The sequence below is a fragment of the Macaca nemestrina genome, chromosome 7, assembly GCF_043159975.1.
Source record: "Macaca nemestrina isolate mMacNem1 chromosome 7, mMacNem.hap1, whole genome shotgun sequence".
NCBI classification, from domain to species: domain Eukaryota; kingdom Metazoa; phylum Chordata; class Mammalia; order Primates; family Cercopithecidae; genus Macaca; species Macaca nemestrina.
This window is the reverse complement of record NC_092131.1, coordinates 4700111-4725896: the sequence shown is the minus strand read 5'-3', so window position 1 is coordinate 4725896 and position 25786 is coordinate 4700111. Positions and strand designations below refer to the sequence as shown.

The 25786-nt window shown below is 42.5% G+C and overlaps 1 protein-coding gene across 5 annotated transcripts in view; it reads left to right on the top strand.

The window, feature by feature from the left end:
- Positions 1-1619: 1619 nt before the first annotated feature.
- Positions 1620-25786, top strand: part of LOC139355317 (TNF receptor-associated factor 3) — an 81053-nt gene continuing 56886 nt past the window's right edge. For 2 of the 5 annotated variants that reach the window (XM_071099524.1, XM_071099523.1), the window contains exons 1-2: positions 1620-2441; positions 18348-18471. In XM_071099524.1, the coding sequence (XP_070955625.1) occupies positions 18461-18471 (11 nt within the window). In that variant the 5' untranslated portion in view covers positions 1620-2441; positions 18348-18460. The remainder of the gene's footprint in view (positions 2442-18347; positions 18472-25786) is intronic. The other 3 variants (XM_071099526.1, XM_071099528.1, XM_071099527.1) reach the window with 3 other exon arrangements.

Below are 25786 nucleotides of genomic sequence, written 5' to 3'. Positions count from 1 at the left end.
TTGTCACAGCCATCCTCCAGTAAAAACCACAAACCAGTCAACCTCTAGGAAACAGGTAGGAAATCTAGAAAAAGCCTCAGGTGTTCACAGCATTCTTTAAAGATTCTTTAAAAATCTTTGTGATTGGAAAGACTGCTTCCTGTGCCAGAGAGTCTCTCTCCAGCGCTTTTGCTTCTGAGGTTGGTAGCTTTCAGAAAGACTGCAATGCAGCGGTTACCAAAGTCCTTGTTAATATGGAAACAACCCGTGGTGAAGCCTTTTGCTCCCCTTCATAACTGCTGACTGTTGCCTGCAGTCGGGAGGAGGAGATAATGAAGGTAATACTCCTCCGGACCTGGCAGTTTAGTGATTAGAACGGACGCGGTTCTGTGAATGCTGTGGCTGGCACAGGCATGTCCTGCAGTAGCTCTGTCAAGTTACTGATGCAGTGGGCTTCCTGGGAACGTGAAGCTGAAGATGTCTTTGCAGTTTGTGCACGATAATTTTGTTTTCATCTCTGTGTTCAGATGGTGGATTATAAGAAGGTAAGGGGGCTTTACAAATCATGCATGTGTGTATTTTAAATGTTTATGAATATCCCTAGTCAAGGTAAAGAATGATGATTGAATAGACCTCTTTTGAACCTAAGAAATAAAACTTTATTTCTTGTTAATGACAGTTTTGACATTTGAAGAGTTATCTTAGTCTTGACAGATGCCCTATAAGTGAATTATTGAAGATGTTCTTTGAAGAGATCTGCTTTTTCTTCGATTTGCTAAACATAGTTGAATTTCAGAGATGTAGATACGGATGGAATATATTTGTTTCTTTAACTTAAGCAATGACAGTTACATTAATCTGGATGGAACTTTTCATCTTAAAAAATCTCAACCACTGGCTGTAGATGATGAATTCTAATCTCCTTAGTTCTTATTTTGCCTTTAGAAGAGCATTTTCAGATGTGTGGAGCTCTGTGCTTATCCGTGGGGTGAGCTGGGTGCTACCTCCAGCTGCTGCTCTTCGTTTATCTTAGAGGGAGGCCAAGAGTCAGAGCTGAGATTTATTTTGCAATGAATTAGTGGCCCCAAACGGTATTAAATGCATTATGGGTGGTAATTTATATGTCCAATGCCAAGAAATATAATGTTGGGGTTACCATGGCAACTGCTTGCATTCTGAGAAGCTCGTGAATGGGTTCTGAACCTTCTGGCGTTGGAAGTGAGCTTTTCCAGCTGAGAGCCTGCATTCGTGATTAGTGTAAATAAATTCAGCTTTCCGTATGAAGCACATCCTTTCTCTTAGCTTACCAGAGTAGTCCATTGAGCTCAGTTCTTTCTCTGGTGACATCTGCCTTGGTCTCTTGGTTCCTGGCAACAGACTATGGCTGAGACATAGTTTTCAACTTCAGGCTGAGGAACTAGCGTGCGTGTGTCTCTGTGTGTGTGTGTGTGTGTGTGTGTGTGTGTGTGTGTGTGTGTGTGTGTTGGCCTACTACCTCAGTCCGTGGGCTGTGTAGAATGGGACTGGCTCATCCGTGCCTCCTGAGAGCTGGCAATGCATGATGTCTCCAAAAGCACAGTTGCAGCTGCATGTGCTGGTGGGCCCCTGGCACAGCTTTCTATCCATCTGAAGGGCTTGTTTCCAGTAACATTTGCTAGGACTCTTCCTGGGAGGCAGCCCGGCCTGTTTCCAGGATATCATGGGGATTGGTTTTGGGGAGGGAGGCCCAAGTTAGAAAGACCCATGTTTTAAATGTCAAGCTTGTGAAAATAATAAATGAGGGCCTATTGTCTTCATTGCCGAAGGTCTGTTTGCTGTTTGTTAGAAATATATGTAGCATAGGCCAGGGATGGTGGCTCACGCCTGTAATCCCAGCACTTTGGGAGACGAAGGCAGGAGGATCGCTTGAGCCCAGGAATCTAAGACCAGCCTGGGCAAAATAGCGAGACCTCATCTCTACAGAAAGATAAAATAAAATAAATAGATGAAGAAAACTAGTTTCCCTTGTGCATTTAAAACAATATTGACATGATTGCCAGGGACTGAAATGTCTCTATGTGATTTCAGGGGCCTGAGGTCGGAAGGTCGGAGCCTGGTGGTTGCTGCCAAGGCGGCAGCTCCTAGAGGGCCTGGCCAGACAGTGGGAGAATTTTTCATGCTCTGTAGAATTCATTCTATTTGTTAATAAACATTGAGATTATAGAATTTAAATGATGAACTTGAGGATAGACTGGCCTTCAGGCACACAGTGGGCATGTTGCTGTGGCTCACCTGTAGGCCTCAGTTAAGAAGCTTTGTCTAATCCAGTCCCTTTATTTTACAGATGAGGAAAATGAGGCCCAAAGAAGTGATGCCACTTGGTTAAGGTCCCAGTGCAGGTCAGAATCAGATCTAGGATCAGAAACCTGGCTCCTGGCTCCTGGCTCTCTACTCTTCTAAGGATCGCTGTCCTGACAGAAGAGGTTTGCTCTCAGTTAATTGTTGTTCGTTCTTTTGCTTTCCTTTTGTCAGAAAGAGGCCTGTAATAACAACGGGCATCTAATGTAGACTCTGTAATTTTAGAATTTTAAAAATTCTTGTCTTCCCTTCCTCTGGTTATTTATAGAATTTCTACTCAATGTGCTGGAGTCACCCACAGGAGGGGCAAAGGGCGTGACCTCTGCCCTTAATGCTGTGTGCTGTGATGGGAGATGGGTGCATAGCCGAACCTGCAAACTGGAATGTTGAGATGAATTCTGGCTTGACACCTACATTGCTGCTAGTCGGTGGTATTCTGTGTTCTCGCAGAGAAGCTGCAGTGCCCAGCAGTTACCCAGGGGTGAATCTCAGTCACCACCTATTAAATCAAGGTCATGATACTGTATTTACTAAGGCAGGACAACATTGTAATTTAGGCTCAACTTACAAGTTGCAACTTATTACAAGTAATAAGAGGTTCGGCTTACAAGGGTTGAAATACATTAGCCAGATTCCATTGAACCCTGGTTTTTAATTTTCCGATCTTGAAAGAAGACTGAGATTTTACTGTATAACTCACTCAGGGTGACATTGTGTTTTCCTAAGTGTTCTCAGTGATATCTCCCATTCTCCCTATTCTTCTCACATGGGACTTTGACAGAGAGGTGCACCTAGACTGGGTGTGTGGCCTCCCTCACCCAGCAGTATGGCACAATGGTGCTATATGACTTCTGAGTTACGTCCTTAAAAGGGTGCAGTTTTTGCCTGGATGTTCTTTTTGGGGTACTTGTTTGCCATCCATATAGTGAGGAAACCCATCTCACCCACACAGGAGGACCACACAGTGAGTAGGGCATTGACATAACAAGATGACTTCTGTTTTCTGAGTAACTTCCACCACAGTGGTGAAACTGTGTCCCCAAGCTCAGCAGGCAGAGGTAAAACAGTTTTCAAAGGAAAGGATGAGATAGGCTCCCAGTTTACCACATGGTGAAGAGAGGCCTCTGGCTCTTCCAAACTGTTGCTGATAGAGCGTGGAGTGCTGGGACTTCGGTCAGGCCAGGTCCTGCCACCTCACTGTCCAGCTCTCCCAAGTGCTCCTGGCCTGCCCTGCTCTCTGCCCAGTGCTGCCTGCTGACCTTACATGGGGTAACCTTCTGTCTCCCAGCCCCAGCCATGGGTCCCATTGCCCAGAATGCAAGAGCCTTTCTTGGCTTAGAACTTTTAACTCAAAACCATCTGTTCTTAGAGGGTTTGTTTTCTTTTTTTTTGGCCTGGGATTTTGAGAATATCTAACAGTGCTGGACAGTTTTATCATTCATCATCATGGGTAGTTTGTTTTATTACAACTTGCAGCTTCATATCTTAAAACAAATTCATTTCTTGCTTTCAGATTTGCTTATCTAAAAGTTTTGTTAATAATAGTAACTTAGCACAAAGCTTCTAATATATGAGTTGATGAAAAGCCTCTCCTGTATCACCTTTAATAAGGATAATTTTGAAGTGTAATTTAATGCCCAGAAGCCAATTGGTACTGAGATTTAATTTTGTACTTGGAAAAGAAGTATGAGAAGAAAAGTGTCCTTTTTTCCTTAAATTTTTTTTTCTTAGTTGACATATAAATTTGTGTATATATTTATCATGTACAACATGATATTTTGAAGTATATATATTATGGAATGGTTAAGTCTAGCAAATTAGCAAGTGTAAAGATAAACTCACAGTTATCCTTTTTTGTGGTGAGAATACTTTATATCGATTTTCTTTTTTTAAACATAAAATCTTTCAGCAAAGAAATCTACTTTCTCAGCATTTTTCAAGAAGAAAAGTATCTTTTTAACAAATACGTTTTCTAAGCCCTGCTGGTCTGCAACCCACTCCATTCAGTTAATATTTATCAAGCACTGACCAGGCGCAGTGGCTCCCAGCACTTCGGGAGGCCGAGGCAGGTAGATCACCTGAGGTTAGGAGTTCGAGACCAGCCTGGTCAACATGGCAAAACCCCGTCTTTACTAAAAATACAAATATGAGCTGGGCATGGTGGCAGGCCCCTGTAATCCCAGCTACTCGGGAGTCCGAGGCAGCAGAATTGCTTGAACCCGGGAGGTGGAAGTTGCAGTGAGCCAAGATTGTGCCATTGCATTCCAGCCTGGGCAACAAGAGTGAAACTCCTTCCCCCCACCAAAAAAACATATATTTATCAAGCACGACCTACACATACACCCACTCTCTGTCTCTCTCTCACACACACACACAAATAGACATAGCAGTAATATATATTAAGCATGAATACAGCAAGAAGTTTGGTATCCCAGAATTAGAACAGGGCTTTTTTCCTATATAATCTACAAAATGAGATGTTGAATTGATATTTAATACTAAGCTACTTCTTAAGCATTTGATATTTCTTACTGCATTATGTTTCTAATTTTAAAATCTGAGAATTATGGAAAATAGGTAATTTCTACTTATCTTTCAGATTATAGATTAAATGTCCTCTCTTGGCGTGGGGGAGGTCCCCATATTCACATAAATGGGTGTGACCTCCATGTGCACTGTGCACTTCCCTTTGGTACTTTTCGTCTCACACACATGTATGTACACCCTGCACAGACACATGCCCTCTTATTGCTGGTGTTGTGTCTTCTTGCCTGTGGACTGTCAGCTCTGTGAAGGGGAGGTTTCTGTCTTTCTTGTCCCTCTCCCTTCTGTGGCACTCAGTACCTGTTGGGTGAATGAATGAATACTAGACACAGACGCTTTCCTTGACGGTGGTTGGATGATCTAACCTTTCCTTATAGTACTTTTTCAGATGTTTTCAAATTCAAGAAATCTTTTTTCTATCACTAAGTTACTACTTTTCCAAATTATTGAATACTTCTATTTTCTTCTGCCTTTAAGGAGTAGGAAACAACTAAGAACAGATGATGTCTCATGTTCTGAATGGATCCTTCCTTCCTTTGCTCTTCTCTGGAGTTCTTTCTCATGCAAGTGAACACACCCATATTGTGAGGGGTAACAAATTTAAATGAGTATAGAGATGACTGAGGAGAATGAGGTAGTTTGGAAAAACTAGAAAAACCTGCCTGAGTGCTTTTGATATTTTAATTTATACGCAATTCTTTTACGTTTCATTTTTCTCAAGACAAATGCCAGACTGTGGAAAGGGTGCTGTCATTTAAAAATATTTGGGCAAGTGGCCGGGTGCAGTAGCTCACGCTTGTAATCCAGCACTTTGGGAGGCTGAGGCGGGTGGATCACGAGGTCAGGAGTTCGAGACTAGCCTGGCCAACACTGTGAAACCCCGTCTCTACTAAAAATATAAAAATTAGCTGGTCATAGTGGCACCTGTAATCCCAGCTACTCAGGAGGCTGAGGCAGGAGAATGACTTGAACCCAGGAGGTGGAGGTTGCATGGAGCCAAGATTGCACCACTGCACTCCAGCCTGGGCAACAAAGCTAGACTCTGTCTCAGGGGTGAAAAAAAGAGAATATTTGGGCGTGCATACTGCCAAAGGCGATTTACAGACTCAGTGCTATTCCTAGCAGATTACTGAGGACCTTCTTCACAGAACTAGGAAAACACTGCTTTAAAACTCATATGGAACCAAAAAAGAGCCCAAATAGCCAAGGCAGTCATAAGCAAAAGAACAAAACTGGAGGCATTCTGTTATGCAACTTCAGACTATACTACACGACTACAGCAACCTAATAGCACGGTACTGGTACAAAAGCAGACACCAGTGGAACAAAAGAGAGAGCCCAGAAATAAGGCTGCACACCTACAACCATCTCATCTTCGACAAAGCTGACAAAAGCAATGGGGAAAGGACTCCCTATTCAATCAGTGGTGCTGGGACGACTGGCTAGCCACATGCAAAAGATTGAAACTGGACCACTTCCCTACACCATGTACAAAAATCAACTTAAGATGGATTAAAGACTGAAATGTAAAACCCAAAACTATAAAAACCCTGGAAGACAACCTAGGCAGTACCATTCTGGACATAGGAACTGACAAATATTTCATGAAGAAAACACCAAAAGCAATTGCAACAAAAGCAAAAAAATGACAAATGGGATCTAATTAAACTTAAGAGCTTCTGTACAGCAAAAGAAACTATCAGCAGAGTAAACGTACATCCTACAGCATGGGAGAAAATATTTGTAAATTATGCATCTGACAGAGGTCTCATATCCAGCATCTATAAGGAACTTAAGAAACTTAAGAACTACAAGAAAAAAAAAAAACCCATTAAAAAGCGGGCAAAGGACACGCACAGATGCTTTTCAAAAGAAGACACACATGCAGCCAACGAGCATATGAAAAACAGCCCAAATCACTGACCATTAGAGAAATACAAATCAAAACCACAGTGAGATAGTATCTCATACCAGTCAGAATAACTATTATTAAAAAGTCAAAAATAAGATGCTAGTGAGGTTGTGGAGAAAAGGGAATGCTAATACACGTTGGTGGAGTGTAAACTAGTTGAGCCACCGCGGAAAGCAATATGGTGATTCCTCAGAGAGCTAAAAATAGAACTACCATTCAACCCAGTAATCCCATTACTGGTTATATTATTCAAAGGAATATAAATTGTTCTACCATAAAGATATGTACACATGTATGTTCATTGCAGCACTATTCACAATAGCAAAGACATGGAATCCACCAAAATGCCTATCAGTGGCAGATTGGAGAAATAAAATTTGGTACATTTATATCACAGAGTACGATGTAACCGTAAGAAAGAATGAGATCCTTCTGTCTTTTGCAAGAACATGGTTGGGAGCTGGAGGCCATTATCATCAGCAAACTAATGCAGGAACAGAAAACCAAGTACTGAATGTTCTCACTTATAAGAGGGAGCTAAGTGATGAGAACACATGGACACAAAGAAGGGAACAACAGACAGTGGGGCCTACTTGAGGGTGGAGGTTGGGAGGAGGGAGAGGATCAGAAAAAATAACCACTGGGTTCTAGGCTTCGTACCTGGGTTACAAAATAATCTGTACATCAAACCCTGGTAATGGGTTTACCTGTATAACAAACCTGCACATGTACTTCTGAACCTAAAATAAAAGTTAAAAAAAATAATTTGGGCACGAAGACTCATGCCTGGAACACTAGCATGTTGGGTGGAGGATCGCTTGAGGCCAGGAGTTTGAGGTTACACTGAGCTGTGATCGTGCCACTGCACTCCATCATGGGTGACAGAACAAGACCCTGTCTCTAAAATATATACATGATATATACATTTGGTGGGTGCTTTGGTCCCAACTGACTGACCATCTGGGGCAGAGCCAGTGCCATGTGTAAGGTGTACTGCCTGCACACAGCACAGGAGGCTGGGGCTGGCCAGGGCCTGTGCACCTGCTCCCTCTGTGCCTGGCTTGTGGATGCCCCTGACTCGCTGAGTCTTTTCTGAAGTTGTTTAGCAGCACTGCCACTGCTCTAACCTATATTTAAAGATTTTTTTTTCATAATTTTCTGGCAGAAAATTTTATTAGTGTAGCCATTTTATTTGTATAATGATTGTTGAGAATAGAATATTTTATGTTCAAGATATTGATTAATTTTTGGAGAAACCTAAGAGATTTGATGTTACATAACAGATCTCTATTTAAATTCATAGTGTAAACTGCAGTGAATCATTACTGTATTAGGCAAAAGCCAACATTGCAGAATATAGTTTATTTGAAAGGTCGCTTAGATGAAAATTCCAGGGTGATTGGGAAATGTTTTACACTTTTGTATGTGTGATCATTGGATGCTACTCAGGAAAAGTTTGTACTAGTGTGTCTAGCAATTGTAGCAAGGTGGGGTAGGTGGCCACATTTGATTATGAAGTAAATTTATTCTAGAGAGTTTATGTAGCATGAAGAATATTAAAATCAAAGAAGTGTTACACTACACATCTTAAACTTTTAACATGACTCTTATCTAGCTGTAAAAATATGACATTTTGTGTTTTAGGAATAAAGTAAGTATGCAGTGGTAATGAATGATCATGATTTCAGGTGAGTAAGATGTTAGGGAAACCTGTCACAGTTCCACAAGCAAAAATGAAAAAAATCGGCCGGGCGCGGTGGCTCAAGCCTGTAATCCCAGCACTTTGGGAGGCCAAGACGGGCGGATCACGAGGTCAGGAGATCGAGACCATCCTGGTTAACACGGTGAAACCCCGTCTCTACTAAAAAATACAAAAAACTAGCCGGCCGAGGTGGCGGACGCCTGTAGTCCCAGCTACTCGGGAGGCGGAGGCAGGAGAATGGCGTGAACCCGGGAGGCGGAGCTTGCAGTGAGCTGAGATCCGGCCACTGCACTCCAGCCTGGGTGACAGCGCGAGACTCCGTCTCAAAAAAAAAAAAAGAAAAAGAAAAAAATCTCACTGAAGTATATTGCTGCAAATGGCTTCTTTTCCCCAAGAATAGCTTTAACTGACTGAGTAGCACAGCATAGTCATTCCATTCTCCCCTTGCTGTTTCCTCCTCCTCAGCCAGATGCATTTGGATGATCCTGTTCAAAAGTGAGCTAAATAATTCTACTCAATTTTCATATTAGAGTAGCTAGAAATTAACTAATTTTTGTGGTTTTTTTTTTTTTTTTTTTTAATGAAGGTCTTGTTCTGTTGCCCAGGCTGTACTGCAGTGGTACAATGATAGCTCGCTGCAGCCTCAACCTCCTGGACTTCAGCCATCCTCCTGCCTCAGCCTCCCGAGCTGGGACCACAGGTGCATGCCACCACACCTGGCTAATGTTCACATTTTTTATAGACACGGGGTCTCACTGTGTTGCCCAGGCTGCTCTTGAACTCCTGGCCTCAAGTGATCCTTCCACTTTGACCTCCCAAAGTGCTGGTATTACAGGTGTGAGCCACCGTGCCTGGCCTCCAAACAATAATTTAAATGATGTGATAAAGTTTATTTTAGCCTAGCCGAGATCTTAAAATCTTTTTTGAAGTCAGGAACTAGCCTTATTTGGTTCAGCTCCCTGGTGCTGCCTGGTGCATCAGTTTATGAATGTCCTATATTAGTCCTAAGGGAGTAAACAAACTCTGGCTATGTCAGTGCTGAAATTCAAAACAATAAAAAAAGATACTTGGTTTTAAAATGGGGTTGATGCATCTATTGGGCTTTATTGATATTTTGGAAATTCTGAGATGCGTATTTTGCCTCTTGCTAAGGAATTAGATAATGGTGCAGGGTTTGAATTGACAGGTGTCAAAGCCAGCAAAAATACTGTGGTCAAATTGCTGGGTCTTTGAGACCTGGGTTTTAGTCCTGTTAGCTCTGACTTTGGGCAAATTGATCGATGTAATTGTTCTAGTTACTCAACAATCCAGACCCTGGCCAGCAGAGTTGGAGCATTGAATGATCTTTCTAAAATAATTTGAGTGTACAAATGGCAAATCTGATTTAACAGCGTAACTGTTGATTCTTACGGCACAAGTCAGTGAGCCTGCCTTTGTTGCGGCAGTCGCAGTGTGATAACAGACATAGAAGTTAAGAACACTGACTCGAGGTAGACCACTCTGCCGCTTAGTAATGTATCATGTTGTGAAGCTGCTGAATCTTCGTATTCTAGTTTCCTCATCTCTGTAACAGGCAAATTTGTAGTTGTGAGGAATAAATTAATAACTACAAGAAGTAAATTAATAACTAAGACTAATATGTGTCAAATACATACTATGTGACCAGCACCATTGTAAGTGCTGAGGATACAATCCTGAACAAGACACATTGCTGTCTTCAGAAAGCTCACAGATAGAAGAGAGAGAAGGAAGCAAGGCAAGTACAGGCTTGTAAGTGTTGTGATGGGTGTCCTTATAGGACCAGGATTTCAGGAGGTAAGGTCAATTTCCCTGGCAAGGGAGAGTTAGAGAAAAGATGCTTGCAGGAGTTTAATTCAACAAACAAGTGGTACCTGCTGGGTGTGCCTGCTATCCTGCTAGGCATTGAGACAACTGGATAAATTTAGCATGATCCCTGCTATAAAGGAGCTTAAAGTTTAGTGGAAAACCATAAGTCTAGTGATAAATAGTAGTTGTCAAGATACTTGAATGGAGTCTTGCAGATGAAGTGTTTGACAGACAGTGGAAGAACAAAAACCCAGAAGGAGACAGTCGTTGCGGCTGGAGCAGAGTTTGCAAGTCCACTCCTGGTGAGGAAGGGGATGCTGAGCCAGCAGGGTAGGGTCGACTCACACCCAGAGGCTGTCTCAGAAGCAGCAGATGCCAAGGGAAGTGTGTATTGGAGCGGGTATGTTGTGAATTTGATGGCGTCTGATCGTTAACATTGAATTCCTTGAGTTCTAGACAATTTCTTCATGATAATTACCCCTTTAAATTTCATAATCTTCATTCCCCCGCTAAATTTAATACCATAACATTTTTTATTTTAAAAACACCTTTTTTGTCAGTACTTTTGAAAACATTTTCCTGCACCAGTGCCTTCTGTGAAATGAACACTGTAGAGAATCTGTGGAAATTGGCTCATGGTTGAAGCTTTCACTGTCATATGGATGAGTCCTTTTGCTTGCCCAGTGCCCTCCTGGCACATTGATGAGGTAGGATTGGGAGTTAGGAACGCCTACAAAATGAGCAGGCTAATTTCAAAAGGATGCTAATCCTGCAAAACCAAGAGAGAAGCTTATTGGTTGGTTTGCCTTTTTTTTTTTTGGAAACAGTCTCACTCTGTCACCCAGACTGGAGTGCAGTGGTGTGATCTCCGCTCACTGCAACCTCCGCCTCCTGGGCTCAAGCGATTCTGCTGCCTCAGCCTCCCGAGTAGCTGGGACTACAGGCGCACACTACCACTTCTGGCTAATTGTTTGTATTTTTAGTAGAGATGGGGTTTCGCCATGTGGGCCTGACTGGTCTCAAACTCCTGATCTCAAGTGATCCGCCCATCTTGGCCTCCCAAAGTGCTGGAATTACAGGCAGGAGCCACCGTGCCCAACCATTATTTGCTTTTAGTTGAACTTGTGTGTTTGGAGACCGAGCACTTACTTTCACCAGTCAAGAGACCGAGCACTTACTTTCACCAGACTTGGCAGCAGTTGCTGCAGGTGGCTGTTTTTGGTCTACTTCATACTGTCAGTGTGTTGCCCAGATACTATATAATTACTCAGTTATTTTGCAGTCACAACATCTTTGTGTGTCTGTATTTATTTAGTAATTAGAAGAAAGTTTTTATGTTCTCATAGTATCTTCATGCGTACAGAGTGCTTTTGTTTACTAATTTATATCCATTTGATACACATCTAATGATTGCCTCTAATGGGTATATGTGGGAACATGCACATTCCTTACTGTTAGTTCCTAATAGTGAGAAGTAATTAGAGCATAATGTTTCACATTGAAGTCATCTCTTTTTCAAAGACGTCTCTGAGAATGAAAACATTAAGTTTGGCAGTTGTGATAAACTCTTATAGTGATAAGGTATTAGTCTAATTCTACTTAGTAAGAAAGTTATTCCTGGAGACTTCTATTTCCACCATGATGGAATTAGAGGTGATTTACGCCCCCCCAGGACTACAGTAAGGCAAGTGAGGTGTTTGCCTCAGTGCAGAATTTAAAGGGACACCCAAAATCTCAGTAATCAAGATTATTAATATTTTAATGCAGTACTTTAAAAAATCAAATTTGATACAAAAAAAATCCATGATGAAAAACAAAATTATTTTTTATTTTTTAAGGCAGGGTCTTGCTCTATTGCCCAGGCTGGAGTGCAATGGAGCAATCATAGCTCACTACAGCTATGGTAGTACAGCTAGGAGGGCTCAAGTGATGCTCCCACCTCAGCCTCCTAAGTAGCTGAGACTACAGGCACATGCCACCACGTCTGGATAATTTTTTAGTTTTTTGTAGAGTGGTGTCTCACTATGTTGCCCAGATTGATCTCAAACTCTGGGCTCAAGCAGTCCTCCCGTCTTAGCATCCCAAAGTGCTGAGATTTTTGGAGTCAGCCACCACGCCTGGTCCAAACCCCAAATTTTAAAGACAGGATCAGTATTAATGATTTTTTCTTTTTGTCTCAAGCTCCAATATGGCTTGGCATGACACCATTATTGATACTGTATATAAAATTGTGGTATTTTGTACCTCCTGGATTTTTTCACTAATTTTGATTTTATCTCTATTACTGAGTTTTTTGGGCACTCGATTAAAAATTTGTGCCTAAGGCAAGTATCACACTTGCGTCGCCCTAGTCCCAAATTGACTTCTGTCTTAAACAACTTGAAAACCAGACAAAATATATGAAGTAATAGTTTTCATGCATTTGACAGAAGGCTGGTTAGGACCGTGTTCCTTGAAATAAGGGGAACAAATGAAACAAGCCCTGCAGTATTCTAGCTCATACCCCACAGCACGAGACTCAGTATATTCCAGATCATACCCCACAGCACGAGACTCAGTATATTTCAGCTCATACCCCACAGCACGAGACTCAGTATATTCCAGCTCATACCCCACAGCACGAGGCTCAGTGTATTCCAGATCATACCCCACAGCACGAGACTCAGTATATTCCAGCTCATACCCCACAGCACGAGACTCAGTATATTCCAGCTCATACCCCACAGCACGAGACTCAGTATATTCCAGCTCATACCCCACAGCACGAGACTCAGTATATTCCAGCTCATACCCCACAGCACGAGACTCAGTATATTCCAGCTCATACCCCACAGCACGAGACTCAGTATATTCCAGCTCATACCCCACAGCACGAGACTCAGTATATTCCAGCTCATACCCCACAGCACGAGACTCAGTATATTCCAGCTCATACCCCACAGCACGAGACTCAGTATATTCCAGCTCATACCCCACAGCACGAGACTCAGTATATTCCAGCTCATACCCCACAGCACGAGACTCAGTATATTCCAGATCATACCCCACAGCACGAGGCTCAGTATATTCCAGATCATACCCCACAGCACGAGACTCAGTATATTCCAGCTCATACCCCACAGCACGAGACTCAGTGTATTCCAGCTCATATCCCACAGCACGAGACTCAGTGTATTCCAGCTCATACCCCACAGCACGAGACTCAGTGTATTCCAACTCATACTCCACAGCACGAGACTCAGTATATTCCAGATCATACCCCACAGCACGAGACTCAGTGTATTCCAGCTCATACCCCACAGCACGAGACTCAGTGTATTCCAGCTTATACCCCACAGCACGAGACTGTACTTTTTTCTATAAAGGGCTGTATAGCAGCCGTTTTAGGTTTTGTGGGCCAGATGCTGTTAATGTCACAACTACTCTGCTATGCTCTGTGCCTGCTTTCATCCGAAGTATGTAAGTGAATGGATGTGGATGTATTCCAGTAAAACTTTACTGACACAAATAGCCTTAGTTTGTCTGGTGAGGCAGTTTCCATGTTTCAGGGCAGGAAGAAAGAAGTCAGACAGAACCCACTGGCTTCACTAAAGTGATGAAACAGCAGAAATTGGGGAGGACAAGACAGTGAGAATTTGTGGAGGAAAACACAGGAGAGGAGAGAGCAGGTTAGAGAGAGAGCTCCAGAGATCTGCAGAAGCACCGCCTTGAGGCGTTGGCCGCGTCCTGGTCTGCACGTGCCTTTGAGGAAGCACCTCAAGGCTGGGAGCAGAACCGCCAAAAAGGAGAAGGCCAAGCACTTCTTGGACATCAGTTGCACAGGACTGGGAATAGTTTGTGTTCCCACCACCTAGGTGGTAGGGTATAAGATAGATCCTTTGAAGGGTTACCTTTTCATCTTTGTTAGAGTGGATTCAGAGCAGCTTTTTCATCTGTGGAGTCAGGATGATTCCTCAGAAGGGCTGCCTTAGCAGTAGGGCTGAATTATCCATAGACCAATAGGCTGCTCCTGACTTGCCCTGACTGATTACAGATAGCTTGATTACATTCTCAGAACAAAGCCCCGACTATATTTAAAAAGGATGTAATAAAAGTAGCACCCAAAAATATAAAAAGAAATTGTGTCTAGCATCTAATAAATAATTACGAGGTATACAGAGAAGCAAGGAAATGTGATATTAACCAGGAAGAAAATCAAGAGAAACCCCAGAATGACAAGGGATGACCGTCATTAAAATAACTTATAAATATGTTGCACACTCAAGAATGTAGAGAAAAACATAAGCATAATGAGTGAAATGAAAGATTCAGAAAAAACTGAAATAAAACTTCCAGAGATGAAAATACAATATATAAAATACATAAAATGCCAGGCACAGTAACTGATGCCTATAATCCTAACTCTTTGGGAGGCTGAGGTGGGCAGATCATTTGAGGTCTGGAGTTGAAGAGTAGCCTGGCCGACATAGCGAAACCTCATCTCTACTGAAAATACAAAAATTAGCTGGGCGTGATAGGGGGCACCTGTAATCTCAGTTACTCAGGAGACTGAGGCAGGAGGATCACTTGAACCCAGGAGGTGGAGGTTGCAGTGAGCCAAGATCACACCACTGCACTCCAGCCTGGCGACAGAGCAAGACTCTGTCTCAAAATAAATAAATAAAATAAATTTATATAGAGTAAAATGATACATATACACACATATATAATGCAGTGGAGGGATCACAACAGGTTATTACTACAGAAGAAAAGAGTTCGAGAGCCTGAAGACGTAGCAGTAGAAGCTTTCCAAAGCACAGCACAGAGCATCGAGACTACACGAGATCACAGAGCATCAGCAGCCTGTGGGACAAAGTCAACTGATTTAAGATATGTATAACTTAGTTCCAGAAGGAGAAGAGGAGGGAATGGAAAAAATATTTGGAGAAATAATGGCTGGAAATCTTCCAAATTTGATGAAAACTGCAAACTATGAAGCTCAGAAACTCCAAACAGAGCAAATATAAGGAAATCCAAGGTACCTCATAATCAGATTGCCAAAAAACCAGTGATCAGGATCAGAAGCTTTCAAAGCAGCCAGAAGAAAAGGCACATTACAGAGGAACAAAGTTACTAATAACAGTGATTCCTGGTCACATCTTGTGTGAACTAGAAGACAACAGAGCGACATTTTCAAAGTACTGAAAGAAAAAAACCTGTTAGCTTAGAGTTCTGTATCCAGCAAAAATGTCTTTCAAAAATGAAGGATAAATTTTTATTTATTTCAAAAGTAAAGAAATTTCTAGGCCAGACATGGTGGCTCACCCCTGTAATCCCAGCACTTTGGGAGGCCGAGGCGGGTGAATCACTTGAGGTCGGGAGTTTGAGACCAGCTTGGCCAACATGGTGAAACCTTGTCTCTACTAAAAATACAAAAATTAGCTGGGTGTGGTGGCAGGTGCCTGTAGTCCCAGCTACTTCGGAGGGCAAGGCAGGAGAATCACTTGAACCCAGGAGGCAGAGGTTGCAGTGAGCCGAGATCATGCCACTGCACTCCAGCCTGGGCGACAGAGTGAGACTCCATCTCAAAAAAAACCCCAAAAACAAAAATACATTTTTAGGCCAATAGACATGAGAATTTATCGCCAGCAGAATGGCACTAAAGGAATATTAAAGGAAATTCAGATAGAAAATAATGTTTGATGGGAAAATTTTTATTTATATATATTTTGGAGACAGGGTCTCTAGTGCCCAGGCTGGAGTGCAGTGGGTGTGATCTCGGCTCACTGCAACCTCTGTCTCCCGGGCTCAAGCAGTCCTCCTGCCTCAGCCTCCCGAGTAGCTGGGACTACAAGCATGTGCCACCATGCCCGGCTAATTTTTGTATTTTTTGTAGAAACGGAGTCTCACTATGTTCCCCAGGCTGGTCTCGAACTCCTAATTTCAAGCAATCCACCCACCTCAGCCTCCCAAAGTGCTGGGATTATAGGCATGCCACTGCACTCAGGCTTAAATAGTCAGTTTCCATCATGGGCCAGGCATGGTGTCTCCCACCTGTAATCCCAGCACTTTGGGTAGGAGGAGAGGGCAGGTCGCTTGAGCTCGGGAATTTGAGACTACAGTGAGCTATGATCACACCACTGTACTCCAGCCTGGGTGACGGAGTGAGACTTTGTGTTCTAAAAGGAAAAAAAAAATGGTAAAATTGACAAAGCTCCAGTGAAACTGAGCCCGGCTAATTTTTTTGTGTTTTTAGTAGAGATGGGGTTTCACCGTGTTAGCCAGGATGGTCTCGATCTCCTGACCTCGTGATCCACCCACCTTGGCTTCCCAAAGTGCTGGGATTACAGGTATGAGCCACTGCGCCCGGCCACAAAATGTTTTGAATTTGCTGGGTGTGGTGGCACATGCTTGTAATCCCAGCTACTTGGGAGGCTGAGGTGGGAGGATCTCATGAGCCCAGGAGTTTGAAGGCTGTAGTGAGCCATGATCATGCACTCTAGCCTGGGTGACAGAGGTAGACCCTGTCTCAAAAAAAAAAAAAAAAAAAAGATCTTAGAATACTTTTATACCACTGTTCAGTTAGCAGGAATTAAAAAGTCTGGTAATTGTTGAAAAAGTTAAGCAACAGAAACTCTCTTATACCCTTCTGATTGGAGTGCACATTACAGCTGCTTTGGGAAATAGTTTGGGTTTAGTGTATAAGCTAGCAATCATACTTCTAGATATGTACACCAGAGAAATACATGCCTAAAATGCTTGAGATAGCTGTACCAGAAAAATCTTAGTAGTGTTTGTATTTGCTCCAAAGCAGAGACCACCCTAGGGGATGAGAATGGATAACTAAATTATGGCATATTTACTGAGTAGAATATTACACAGCAATGAAAATAAACTACAGACACAGCGACAACAAAAAAGGCAAAGAAAAAAGCAAGACAAGAATATATGTAGTATGATTTTGTTATTTTCATCTGCTTCTGGTATTTATATAAATTATGTTTGGTAGGGCTGCACGCCTAGATGATAAATCTCTAAAGAAAAGTTAGGAAATGATAAATCATAAAAGGCACAGTAGCTCATGCCTGTAATTCCAGCACTTTGGGAGGCTGAGGTGGGAGGATCACTTGCGCCCAGGAATTCCAGACCAGTCTAGGCAACATAGGGAGATCCAGCCTCTAAAAAAAAAAAAAAAATTATCCGGGCATGATGGCATCGTCCTGTGGTCCCAGCTACTTGAGGCTAAGATGTGAGAATCGCTTGAGTCTGGGAGGTCAAGGCTGCTGTGAGTTGTGATTGCACAACTGCACTCCAGCCTAGGTGACAGAGCGAGATCCTGCCTCAACAAATCAAACAGTCATTTTGTTAAGTTAGTACTTACTTATGTATGTAGTGGAAGGGGTTTGGGCTCAGATAGAGGCACCCAGCCTTTCTGGAGTTCTAGCAATGCTCCATCCCTTGGTGGTAGTTGGACTGGTATTTATGTAATAGCTTCATGAAACGGTATACATGTGTTTCCTATACTTTTCTATAAGTAAGTAATACCTCATGGTAAAAGCAATTTTAAAATAATCAGATTTTATAATGCACATTCCATTCAAAAAACGTGGAAAATCCCCAAAGCACATGCATATACAGTAGTTAATCATGTTTTATCTTAAATTTCTTCATATTATAGAAATTTACCTTTTGAAATTTTATTTTTATTTATTTGAGATGGAGTCTCGCTCTGTCGCCCAGGTTGGGGTGCAGTGGCATGCATGATCTTGGCTCACTGCAGCCTCCGCCTCCCAGGATCAGACTATTCTCCTGCCTCAGCCTCCCGAGTAGCTGGGATTACAGGTGTGTGCCACCACGCCTGGCTAATTTTTGTGTTTTTGGTAGAGATGGGGTTTTACTATATTGGCCGATCTGGTCTCAAACTCCTGACCTCAGGCGATCTACCCTCCTCTACCTCCCAAAGTGCTGGGATTACAACATGAGCCACTGCGCCTCGCCTTGAAACTAAATTTTTAAAAGTTGTAAATTTTTCCAGATGAGAATTGACCAACTATTATTATTTTCTAGGTAAGGGACTCTGCTACAGTAATTAAAGAAGGATAAGGTTGGCGTTGCTTTGCTCCTTTTTTTATTGAAGTCCTTCCTTCCTGATCAAGCTTCCATATATCTCCTTAAAGCATATGACACACAGGTATGCCACTAAAAAGTTTTAATTTGTGTAGATTTCTTTCTTCAGCTGTTACTTTTTCATCTTGCATAAAAATCAAGTAATTAAATTGTAAAACATCCTGAACATATTCATTTTTGGCTTTAGCAGTTTCATTCTTCAGCAGATGTATTTGACTTTCTACATACATGGCACTTTGTTTTGGTTTGTGTCTGACCTTATTTTTCTTTTTTTTTTCAAACCAGTATTAAACTGAAAATAATAGACATCGTACCTCATGGTCCAGGAATGAGTGAATAAGTTAGAAAACCAAGAATAGTGGCCTGCACTTCTTTATCCAAGGCCTACTTTCTGAAATCTCTCAGCCCTACCCTTCCCTAGAAGGTGCCCCACTGCAAGGAAGGCACAGGCAGCCTCAGGATGTGACCTGCCTCATGGAGTATTGCATTTTTTGATACAAGAACTATTTGCTCCTTAACCATCTTTCTCTAGGAGTTTGAAAGAAAATAAAATACTCTGTGTTTCAGCCTCTAGCTTGTGATTGAGTGGCTGAGGTGGGAGAATCTCTTGAGCCCAAGAGTTTGATACCAGTCTGGGCAACACAGTGAGACCCTGTCTAAAAAAATAAAATAACTAACTGGGTGTGGTGGTGTGTGCCTGTAGTCCCAGCTACTTGGGAGGCTGAGGCAGGCGGATCACTTGAGCCTAGGAGTTCCAGGCTGCAATGAGCTGGGATCATGCCACTGCCATCCAGGCTGGCCGTAGACCAAGACCCTGTCCTTTTAAATAATAATAATAATAAATTTTTCATATGTTAGAATGTTAAAAATAAGTATAAGAAGTTGGAAAGTTTGCATCCAAAGTGAGATTTAATACATAACTATTTTTGATAAGTTGAAAAGTGTCAAGAAAATTGCTATTTAAATTTCATTTATAATCATGATGTCATCATAGTACCATTCAATTTTTTCCAGTAGTCTGTGGTATTTTTAGTTTGTTTGAAGCAGGGTCCAAATAATTGCAGTTAGCTGATATGTCTGTTAAGTCTCTTAATCAATAGAGTACTTTTCCCCATCCCTTTTTTCCTTGCATTTTATTTGTTGGAAAATCCAGGCTGATTGTTCAGTTGTCAGAAGTTCCCCCATTCTAGCCTTTGCTGTTTCCGCTGGACATGTTCTTCTGCTTCTGGGTGGATATAGAGGCTTGATCACTTTCTGGCTCAGCCTTTCAGCACAGGTACTTCAGAGTTGCGTGGTGCCCTCACCAGGAGGCACACATCTGCACAGATGTGAGATCCAGTGTTGATTCTTTTTTTCTTTTTGTCTTTTTTATTTAAAAGACACGGGTTCTTGCTATGTTGCCCATGCTGGTTTTGAACTCCTGGCCTCAAGCAATCCTCCCACCTCCGTCTCCCAGAGTATGCTGCAAGCTTGAGCCACAGCGCCTGGCAGATCCAGTGTTTTTTGAAATCTCATGTTTTATTCTAACGATTGAAACATAATCTGCTTCTCAGTATGGCCATGTTTTATGCTTTTCACTTCTTCAAATACAGTTGACACTCCAGGAAGATGAACCTTATCACACTTGCAACTTCTACCCCTTATACGGCCCCAGGCCCGTGTGGCAAGTGTGGCCTAGGGGAAGCCTCCATCTGGAGAAGTGCTGCCTGCACTGGGTCGCATGTCGAGTGGACTGAGCCCTTGGCTCCTCTCCCTGCTTCCTGTCCAGATGGCAGGACTCTGGTCCTGGGCCAAAAGAGGCACAGTGTCTTTGCATATAGTAAGGGTTGAATGAATACCTTTTAAAACTCCTAACTCTTCTGAACCAAGGGATACTGACAGTGCTGGGCCCCAAAAGACTATTGTTTTCTCGAAGGCTTTAAGACCATGTCTTATACTGTGGTTTAATCAGGTTCTTTCCTAGGAGTCTGCCTGAGTCACTTGGTCTGTGTGTCTCTCCCTCCCTGTCCTAAGGGGGCTTTTCATGTGTGACTGTGATCTGCCTGTCTGTCTGGTAAGGATCCAGCCTCCTGTTACTTGCCCAGGGTGCTGACTGTGGGCCCTCTCCCGCGGTGGAACATTTGGCATCAGGTATCAGGAACAGAGTCAGTATGCTGAAATGTTTGCATGAATGTGGATTTTCAGAAAGCTTTCTTATCAGCAGGGCACACCTGTCTGTTCATGATCTTTGCCCTTCTCCCTTTATTGGCATCACTTGGACGATATCTTTAATTGCCCTGCTGGGCTTGATGTTGAACTGCTTTTCTCCATGTGTGTCATGTTTAGTGCTTTCTTGTGGCAAGAGCCTTTTGCTTTGTATATCTGATGCTTCCCTTTTGTGGTTTTCCCCGGGCTTTCCAGCTCTTGGAGCACCCTTTTGTCAGCAGATGTACTTTTGTTTCCAGTTTTTAAATTCTAATTACAGTGTAGCTCAACTAAAATCATGGAACTAGGGAACATAAAACAAATCATTAGAGTAATGGAGGCCTAGAAGAAAGTGAAAGGAATCCAGTCCACCTCTTTGCTGTACTAGGTATCGATATGCCTCAGCTGTGAGTGAGGGCCTTCCTGAGTAGCTGACTAGAAACTAAACTTTTATGAAAGAATTTTCTTAAATAATTAGAGGTGCCTTTCATTTAGTTAATAACAAGACCTCAAAATACGGTATATTTTTGTCTAAAACTGTAGCAAACAGTAAGTAAAGTAATAGAGTAAAAGTTCTGCTTAAAGAAGACTGCGGAATAAAAGTTTCAGGCCAAGTGCAGTGGCTCACACCTGTAATCCCAGCACTTTGGGAGGCCGAGATGGGCGAATCACTTGAGGTCAGGAGTTCGATACCAGCCTGGCCAACATGGTGAAACCCCCGTCTTTACTAAAAACACAAATAGCTGGGTGTGGTGGCACGCGCCTGTAATCCCAGCTACTCAGGAGACTGAGGCAGGAGAATCGCTTTAACCTGGGAAGCGTAGGTTGCATTGAACCAAGATGGCGCCACTGCACTCCAGCCTGGGCGATAAGAGTGAGACTCTGTCTAAAAAAAAAGAAAGTTACGGAGCTCAGAGTGCCAGATTCTGCGCTCCTGGTAGTTTCTGGTGTTGCCCTTCCTTAGCTCCTCAGAGTGCACTGGCATAGGTGCCATTTTTTAATCACACAATTCCCTTCATTGTAATTTTCTTAGCGCTGTCTTTGCTTAGTGGATCTGTGGTTGCCATTCAGCAGTACATTTCTCTCTGTGTGGAAGCAAACATCTTCTCAAACCTGATGCTCGGTGAGGATAGGCAGTGGGCTGTTAAATAGGCAGTGGTCTCGGATTCCCAGCATGTGTATGACTGCTGTGCTAACCAGAGGTGCGTGTGTCCAGCATCTGAGCATTGGAACCTGCAAGCTGCTCCCCCAAATCAGGATGCCAAACGTTTATTGGCAAGTTACTCAAAGTTGCCTCAAATATCTTTAATGCATTTAACTGAATTTACATAATTTTTCTTTATCAGCACATAATTATTATAAATATTGTAGAATTGCCATTAACTTATGATTGTCATATCTAAATTTTAGGATAAAAATAGAATTTAACTATTTTTATGCCCATATATAAGCAAGTGAAGTAAAGGTATTTATGTTTAAATCAAGAACTCTAATCAAAGGTTTTCGCAATCCTTCCAAATATGCAATCTCACTTATTTCTTGCCACTTCTGGTGATAGGCCTGTGTGTGGAACACACAGGGGATTCCTGCCTGTCCACAGCTCAGTGTGAACAGACCAGATATGGTCATAGATTAGAAATTACCATCACAGGCCTCGCGGGTGGTTCATGTCCATAATCCTAGAACTTTAACAGGCTGAGGCAGGAGGATTGCTTGAGCCCAGGAATTCGAGACCAGCCTGGGCCACATTGGTGAGACCTACCTGGGTAACATGGCGAGACTCTGTCTCTACAAAAAATGGAAAAGTTAGCTGGGTGTGGTGGTGCATGCCTGTAGTCCCAGCTAGTTGGGAGGCTGAGGCAGGAGGATCACTTCAGCCTGGAAGTTCAAGGCTGCAGTGAGCCGTGTTCACACCACCGCACTCCAGCCTGGGTGACAGCAAGAAAAGGAAGAAAATAAAAGAAATTACCTCAAAAGAAAAAAAAAGAATATAAATTACCCTTACAGACATTTTATTTTTATTTTTATTTTTTTAGAGACAAGGGCTCTCGGTTGGTCAGGCTAGACTCAACCTCCTGGGCTCAAGTGATCCTCCCGCCTCAGCCTTCTGAGCAGGCACTACAGGCACATGCCGCCATGCCCGGCAACCACCACAGATAATTCAGAAAAAATTAGCCTTTTAGTTTTAGGAGCTTTCTTTTACAGTGATATTTAGTTTGGGGCCTTTGAACTTGGATTTTGCTTTTGGAGCTGTACCTGTAGGTATTGTTGTTCCGGCCTGCGAACGAGACGTGACCAACTCCAGTGCTGGCTGCTTTCTGTCCTCACCATCAGTCAGTGTGGTCTGTGTGTGAGGTTGCAGTTGTCCTCTTGGCCGCTTATTTCTCTTTAATTCTCTGCATGTAATTTAAAACATTATCCCCTGAAACTTTGTTTTACATTGACTTCTAATATCTTTACTCCTCCTTACTTTTAATTTTCCTATTAAGACACTTATTTAATTTTCCTATTAAGATACTTAGGATTTTATGAAATTCTTTGGATCTACATGTGGATAAACAGAATTGTGTCATATAAGGTTCAATATGCTAGCTGTTTAAAAAAATTTGAAAGCAATTTTTTTTTTTTTTTAGAGACAGAATCTTGCCCTGTCACCCAGGCTGGAGTGCAGTGGCATGATCGTAGCTCACTGTAACCTTGAACTCCTGGGCTGAAGCAGTTCTCCTGCCTCAACCTCTTGAGTAGCTAGGACTCACAGGCATGTGTCACCATGCCTGGCTAATTTTTATTTTATTTTATTTTATTTTATTTTATTTTTTATTTTTATTATTATTTTTTTGAGACAGAGTCTCACGCTGTCGCCCAGGCTGGAGTGCAGCGGCGCAATCTCGGCTTACTGCAACCTCCACCTCCCGGGTTCGAACGATTCTCATATTCTCCTGCCTCAGCTTCCTGAGTAGCTGGGACTACAGGCGCACACCACCATATCCGGCTAATTTTTGTATTTTTAGTAGAGATAGGGTTTTGCCATGGTGGCCAGGGTGGTCTTGAACTCCTGACCTCAGACGATCCTCCTGCCTCACCTCCCAAAGTGCTGGGATTACAGGCGTGAGCCATTGCACCCGGCCTTTCTTTTTTTTAGAGACTGAGTCTTGCTATGTTGCCGAGGCTGATCTCAAACTCCTGGTGCTTCAAGCAGTCCTCTTGCCTTGACCTCCAAAGTGTTGGGATTACAGGTGTGAGCTACGGTGTCCTGCCTGCTAGCCATTTTTTTATGTTGGTGGTGGTGGTAAGGAGTGGCTACCAGGCTGTGCAGGATTCAGGAATCTGGATGTTCCCCCCACCACCGTTTTTTACCCCACACAAAAAATTTTAAACACTTTCTAATTGAGATAAAATTTACAAAACATAAAATTCACCATTTAAACCACTTAAAGTATACAATCCAGTGGTTTTGTGTATATTCAGAATGTCGTGGCCAGGCGTGATGGCTCACGCCTGTAATCCCAGCACTTTAGGAGGCCGAGGTGGGCAGATCACGTGAGGTCAAGAGTTCGAGACCAGCCTTGCCAACACGGTGAAACCCTGTCTCTACTAAAAATGCAAAAAAATTAGCCAGGCATGGTGGCACACGCCTGTAACCCCAGCCACTTGGGAGGCTGAGGCAGCAGAATTGCTTGAGCCTGAGAGGCGGAGGTTGCAGTGAGCCGAGATTGCACCATTGCACTCTAGCCTGGGCAACAGAGACAAGACTCCATCTCGGAAAAAAAAAAAAAAGAAAAAAAGAATGTTATGCAACCATCACTACTATCTAATTTCAGAATATTTCATCACCCCATAAAGAAACCCCATACCACTAAGCAGGCACTCTCCATTCTTCCCTTGCCCCAGCCTCTGGCAACCACTAATCTACTTTCTGTATCTATGAATTTGCCTATTCTGGACATTTCATGTAATAGAAATCATACAATATGTGGCCTTTTGTTTCTGACTTTTATAACTTACGTAATGTTTTTAGGGTCCATCCATGTTGTAGCATATGTAGTACCTCATTTTTTTTTATGCCTGAGTAAGAGTTCATTGTATGGATAGACCACATTTTGTTTATCCATTTACCAGCTGACCATTTGGGCTGTTTCTGCTTTTTTTTCACTGTTATGAATACTGCTGCTGTGAACGTTTGTGAACAAGTTTTTGCGTGAACATACTGGTTCTCTTGGTATTTACATAGAAATGGAATTGTTGGGTCATACGGTAATTCTGTGTGTAACTTTTGGAGGAACTGCCAGATTGTTTCCACATGGGCTGCACCATTTTACATTCCTGTCAACAATATGTGAAGATTCCTATTTCTCCATATCCTTGTCGACACTTGTGATTTTCTGTTTTTAAAATTTTAGCCATCCAAGTGACTAAGTGGTTATAGTAGGCTTTAGTTTTGGTTTTCAGAGAGTCTTCTTTTATGTCACCCAGGCTGCAGTGCAGTAGTGCAAACTTGGCTCACTGCAGCCTCAACCTCCTGGGCTCAAGTGATTCCCACCTCAGCCCCCCAAATAGCTGGGACTACAGGTGTGCACCACCACACCCAGCTAATTTTTGTATTTTTTGTAGAGATGGGTTTTTTACTCTGTTGCCCAGGCATATCTTGAACTACTGGCCTCAAGTGATCTGCCCACCTCAGCCTTCCTAAGTGCTGGGATTATAGCTGTGAGCCGCCGCACCTGGCTGTTTCATTTTTGTTTTTGTGTTTGTTTTTGTTTTTAAACAGTGTTTTAAATTGTGGTGAGATACACATAACATCAGTCATTAAAAAGTGAATGATTGAGTGGCGTTTTGTACATTCACAGTGTTGTGCACCATGATCTCTATCTGGTTCCAACATATTTTTTTTCATTCCCAAAAGGAAACCCCATACCCACAAGCAGTGAGTCCCCATTATCCCTCCTTTCAGCCACTGGTAACTACCAGTCTGCTTTCTGTCTTTGTGGATTTCCCTATTCTGTATGTTTCATGTAAATGAAATCATGTAGTGTGTGCCCTTTGCGTCTGACTTATTCACTTAGCATGTTTTCAGGGTTCATCCATGTTGTAGCATGAATCAGAACTTCATTCCTTTTTAAGGCTGAATGATATTCACTGTCTGGATAGATTACATTTTGTTTATTCATGTATTGATGGACATTTTGGTGGTTTCT